A 5385-nucleotide genomic window follows, 5' to 3' on the forward strand; every position below is an offset into this window, starting at 1 on the left:
AAGGAAGGAAGGAAGGAAGGAAGGAAGGAAGGAAGGAAAAGAAAGAAAGAAAGAAAGAAAAAAAGAAAGAAAGGAAAGAAAGAAAGAAAAAAAATGCAAAGTTTATAGTGATATAAAGCAGATAGATGATTGCCTAAGGCTGGGGTGGATAGTGGGCAGGATTTCCTTCAAATGGACACTGTGGAATTTGGGGGATGATGGAAAGTTCTGTATCTTGAATGCAGAGGAGGTTACTTAAGTATATACAATTGTCAAATCTCATTGAACAGTACACTAAAAATGGGAGTACTTTATTAAATGTAAGTTATAGCTCAATAAATTTGGCTTATAAAAAATGAAAGAGGGCTTCCCTGGTGGTGCAGTGGTTGAGAGTCCGCCTGCCGATGCAGGGGGCACGGGTTCGTGCCCCGGTCCGGGAGGATCCCACGTGCCGTGGAGCGGCTGGGCCCGTGAGCCATGGCCGCTGAGCCTATGCGTCCGGAGCCTGTGCTCCGCAACGGGAGAGGCCACAGCAGTGAGAGGCCCGTGTACCACAAAAAAAAAAAACAAAAAAAGAAAAGTCAAGCAAACTTTTTAATTCAAGGAAAAACAAAGCATTTTTATAAAAAGGAAATGTAAGTGAGAGGCCCGTGTACCACAAAAAAAAAAAAAAAAAAAAAAGAAAGAAAAATTTTAAAAGCAAAAAAGTAAAAACGGCATAATCCCAGTTTTATTTATAAACATGCTTAGAAGGAGTCTGGAAAGATACATGTCAGTAATAAACTCTAAATGGTGATAATTCGGGTGGCTATTATTTCTTCTTTATATTTTTCTGCATTTTTTTCATATTTTTAGGGATCATTGCTATGCTTATAATCAGGGAAAAAATGTGTTGTTTGTTTGTTGAATGAAACATTGCTTTGTGGGAATGAAAATAAAGTTCTCCCAGGGCAAGAGCAGAATTAGTTTTAGTTCACAGGTAGCTTAAGATCATGTTCAGCAAAAAGTTGAATTAACTATCCTTTGAATGTTAACCTTCCAACTGACTCTCACACACCTGGGTCAGGTCCTACCTAGCAGATAGATGTACACTCACCCCCCTCATCCCTGGGACTCAAGCAGAAGAAGTACAACTGGTTTCAGGGCAAGAAAAACTAACCCAGAAAAGGGAGACTTTGCCCAAGCATGAGGCTGGAGGAAGGAACTGGACTTCCCAGAACATCCTTTGAACCTCTGCGTTCACAAGGTTTTGCCACAGGAACCCCTTCCATTCAGGACCAAGCTTGTTTTACCAAAGCCTCCTCCTCTGACTTTGCCAGAAAATTCTGACCAAACCTGAAGCCTTCCTGCAGAACTGTAATGCAGAAGGAAGACGTGCCTTCACTCAAAATTAAATTTGGCCAGCATTAGCATTTACCTGGAAGCTTTTAAAACTTCAGGTCCCAGGGCCCCCACTCTAGAGCGAAAGGATCAGATCTCTGGCAGGGAAGCCCAGAGATCTGTATTTTTAGATCCTCTCCAGGTGACTCTCACGCAGTACCTAGAAGCTTTAGTCTACATCTGGGGTCTTGTTAAAAACACAGATTGCCAGGCCACACTCCTGTGGATTCTGATTCTGCTTGTCTCAAAAAGAGTGCCAGAATCTCCATTTTTAACTAGCCCCCAGGTGATTCTGACGCAGGTGGTCCAGAAGCCACATTTCAAAAACCCTATTGTGGAAGCCAGAGTAAATTATCCTGGCCCAGTGCCGAAGAGAGAGCCAAGGAAGAGGCGGGGGAACTAATTTGCTTACGCCAGCACATTTGAATTTATTAAGAAATTAATGAAGAGGAATTTTTGCATCTCAAAAGCAGCAGAAAAGCCAAGGAGGAGACATCAGTCCCAAGGCCACCTTGAATAAGATGACCTTTTAATTTCACGGAAAAAAAAGTCATGGGGATTCACCCTTTGAGCTTCGGGTACCATTTTGGGTGGGACCCAGTTTTCATTTCTCAACAGCATGTGGCTCTTGTTCTCAGTGCCTTGAAAAGCCAGACCAGGCTTCGGAGAACAAGGCTTCTGCTACAAATAACACGACAGGCAGGACACCGTCTCGGTGGCGGGGAAGGTCCTGGAGACAAGGGGTGTCCACTTGGAGCAGATGGGAGCTCTCCCTTGTTCTGCCTCAGTGGAGGGGGGAAAGGTCTTCATCTGGTCTCACAGACAGGCCTGGGTTGGCAGCACACAGGGCCGCAGCACCCAGAGGGGCCACGGCAGCTGGAGCCACAGCAGCTGCTGCAGCAACCTCCGCAGCCCCCGTAGCCAGATCCGCAGGAGGAGGACCCGCAGCTTCCGCAGCCAGAGCCACAGCCACAGCAGGAGGGCAGACAGCAGCACACGTCACAGCAGTCTTGCTCTTGAGGACAGCAGGTGAAGCGATCTCCTGGGCGGCACCCCACGGTCCCTGCCAGTCAGGTCAGGAACGGTGTTCCCCAAATCTGAAGGTCACCTGTCCCGACAGCAGCTTTTATATCCCCTCACTGGAGGGCGTTGGCACAGGCGATAGGATGTTGTCTTTGTTATTATTTATGCCAGGTTCCATAAGAACGTCTCATTAGCTGCCTGTTTATTTTCCAGCCCTGAGTACCACAACTCATAAAATAGCCTCACTGGTCCCAACCGCTCTTTGTCCAGAAGGTAAAAATACATTTTGGAAAAGACCTGTCATCATGCCCAAACAGGGGCCAGCTGTCATTAGCCCAGGTTGAAGAGAGGAGAGGAGGACGGCCCCAGACTCTGGCTCAGGAATGGGTGCTACCCTTCCACATCTTCCCCAGTGGCAAGGTGGCAGTGGACCCTTTTGCCATGGATGCTCGTCCTGGAAAACCAGAACTAAAAGCTGGATGCCCTGAGCCTTTTGCTGCAGGTAGAGGCTGCCTTAGAAGGTCTGGTCGTGTGGCTCCTCCCAGGTAGAAATGGCATCCTCGTCCCAGTCCATGTGAGCAAAGCAAATATTTGTGTCTGTGTGTGGTATGTGTACAGTGCCACATGCTTGTTCGGGCTTGGTGAGCGAGCATCAGTCACCAGTAATGACTGCCCTGTGAAACGCAGACACTCATCATAAAATTGCAAGAGGCTGGGAGCCACGTTCCCTCTGAGCTGCATGGAAACGGACCACTCACACTTCTCTCTAAACGGGCTGGAAGAGCGCTAGTCAGAGCCTGCAACCCTCCTGGCCCAGCCCTTTCCTAGATAGAAGGAGGCGGTGGTGGTGGTGTTGAAGGTGGAGAAGGAGGAAGAGGAGGGGGGAAAGAGGAAGGGAGGGAGGAAGGAAGCAGGTCATTGAATATCCAAAACATCGCATTAAAATGAAAATGCTGTACACTTTTTTTAAGAGTTCCAACTTTATAGACCATCTGGCAGCATGAGGGATTAGCATGCAAAACACCCAGAGTATCATCCCAGGGAATAAAATACCTTTAGAAAGAGACTAGAATCCACAGAGGATTCAGGTCCATGTGTAAATCTGGAGATGGGTCAAAATTCCTGTCTCCATTTTGGGCTTTGGTACCTTGTCATCCTCTTGGAATGATAATGGCAACCCTGGAGCCTGCAGGCTCTGCCCTTTGGAGAGCAGCACCCAGAGAAAGGGGGTTGGGAGTGGGAGGTAGAGATGGAAGGTGACAGTGGGCATGCAGAGCTGGATCAAAAGACACAGTCTCCCCCTTTTAACTTCCCTCTCCTTTTTAGATGGACCTGGAGGTAAAGCAGTCTCCAAGAAGGGCTAGAGGGACTGAGAATTGGGGAAAGAAGGGAATGGGGGGTGGAAATGGGTCACTTGGTTATGCTAGAATACTCAGTACTTCCCAGGATGTGGAATTTTAGAACTGGGAGGAACCCCAAAAGATCATGTGGTCCAAGGTTTCTGAACCCGATTTTACATCAGAATTGCCTAAGGAGAGGGCTTTTGAAAAATACAGATCGCCAGTCCACGCCCCAGTCCTGTTAAATCAGAATATGTCCTTGGGGGAGATCTTCAAGATGACAGAGGAGTAAGACATGGAGGTCACCTTCTTCCCCACAAATACATCAAAAATACATCTACATGTGGAACAACTCCTGCAGAACACCTACTGACTGCTGGCAGAAGACCTCAGACCTCCCAAAAGGCAAGAAAATCCCCACGTACCTGGGTAGGGCAAAAGAAAAAAGAAAAAACAGAGACAAAAGAATAGGGACAGGACCCAAACCCCTGGGAGGGAGCTGCAAAGGAGGAAAAGTTTCCACACACCAGGAAGCCCCTTCACTGGTGGGGATGGGGGGTGGGCAGGGGTGGGGAAGCTTCAAAGCCATGAAGGAGAGCACAGCAACAGGGGTGCAGAGGGCAGAGCGAAGAGATGCCCGCACAGAGGATCGGTGCCGACCAGCACTCACCAGCCCGAGAGGCTTGTCTGCTCACCCGCCGAGGGGTGGGGGTGGGGGCTGGGAACTGAGGCTCAGGCTTCGGAGGTCAGACCCCAGGGAGAGGACTGGGGTTGGCTGTGTGAACACAGCCTGAAGGGGGCTAGTGCACCACAGCTAGCCTGGAGGGAGTCCAGGAAAATGTCTGGACCTGCCAAAGAAGCAAGAGACCATCGTTTCAGGGTGCAAAAGGAGAGGGGATTCCTTTTCTGTGTGCCCACAGAAGACAGAGTACCACCTAAGTGAGCTCTGGAGACGGGCATGAGCCACAGCTATCAGCTCAGACCCCAGAGATGGGCATGAACTGCTAACGCTGCTGCCACTACCACCAAGAATCCTGTGTGCAAGCACAGGTCACTACCCACACCCCCCCAGGAGCCTGTGCAGCCCGCCACTGCCAGGGTCCCATGATCCAGGGACAACTTCCCTGGGAGAACACCTGGCACGCCTACAGCTGTTGTAATATCACCCCAGCCTCTGCCACCGCAGGCTCGCCCCTCATTCCAATTATGACTGCCATACCCCTCTCACTCCCCAGCCTAAGTGAGCAAGAGAGACCTACTAGCTGCTGCTCTAACCCCCCACCTGTCTGGGGCGGGGAACAGATGCCTGAGGGTGGCCTACACGCAGAATCGGGGCCAAAACCAAAGCTGAACCCCAGGAACTATGCGAAAAAGAAGAGAAAGGGAAATTTCTCTGTACCACCTCAGGAGCAGCAGATTAAATTCCCACAATCAGCTTGCTAAACCCTGCATCTGAAGAATACCTGAATAGACAACAAATGTTCCCAAAATTGAGGCAGTGGACTTTGGGAGCAAGTGTAGACTTGGGGTTTGATTTCTGCATCTAATTTGTTTCTAGTTTTATGTTTATCTTAGTTTAGATTTTAGTGCTTATTATCATTGGTGGATTTGTTTATTGGTTTCATTACTCTCTTCCTGGTTTGATTCCTGCATCTAATTTGTT

General features: G+C 48.8%; 1 protein-coding gene across 1 annotated transcript; it reads right to left on the reverse strand.

The window, feature by feature from the left end:
- Positions 1 to 2165: 2165 nt before the first annotated feature.
- On the reverse strand, positions 2166 to 2825 carry LOC102996568 (keratin-associated protein 17-1-like). Its single transcript, XM_007129092.1, has 2 exons — positions 2777 to 2825; positions 2166 to 2422 (listed from the first exon to the last, which is right to left on the reverse strand). Exons 1-2 carry the CDS (start codon positions 2823 to 2825, stop codon positions 2166 to 2168), a joined length of 306 nt encoding a protein of 101 aa, XP_007129154.1.
- Positions 2826 to 5385: the final 2560 nt, after the last annotated feature.

This window comes from Physeter macrocephalus, chromosome 14 (genome assembly GCF_002837175.3).
Source record: "Physeter macrocephalus isolate SW-GA chromosome 14, ASM283717v5, whole genome shotgun sequence".
NCBI lineage: Eukaryota > Metazoa > Chordata > Mammalia > Artiodactyla > Physeteridae > Physeter > Physeter macrocephalus.

What these genes read in the sequence shown, in the direction of transcription:
- LOC102996568 (XM_007129092.1), bottom strand. Translation starts at nt 2,825, where the DNA reads ATGGCAAAAGGGTCCACTGCCACCTTGCCACTGGGGAAGATGTGGAAG. An exon ending in ACTGGGGAAGATGTGGAAGG is followed by an intron (nt 2,423 to 2,776) that starts GTAGCACCCATT and finishes CCTGACTGGCAG; the next exon opens with GGACCGTGGGGTGCCGCCCA.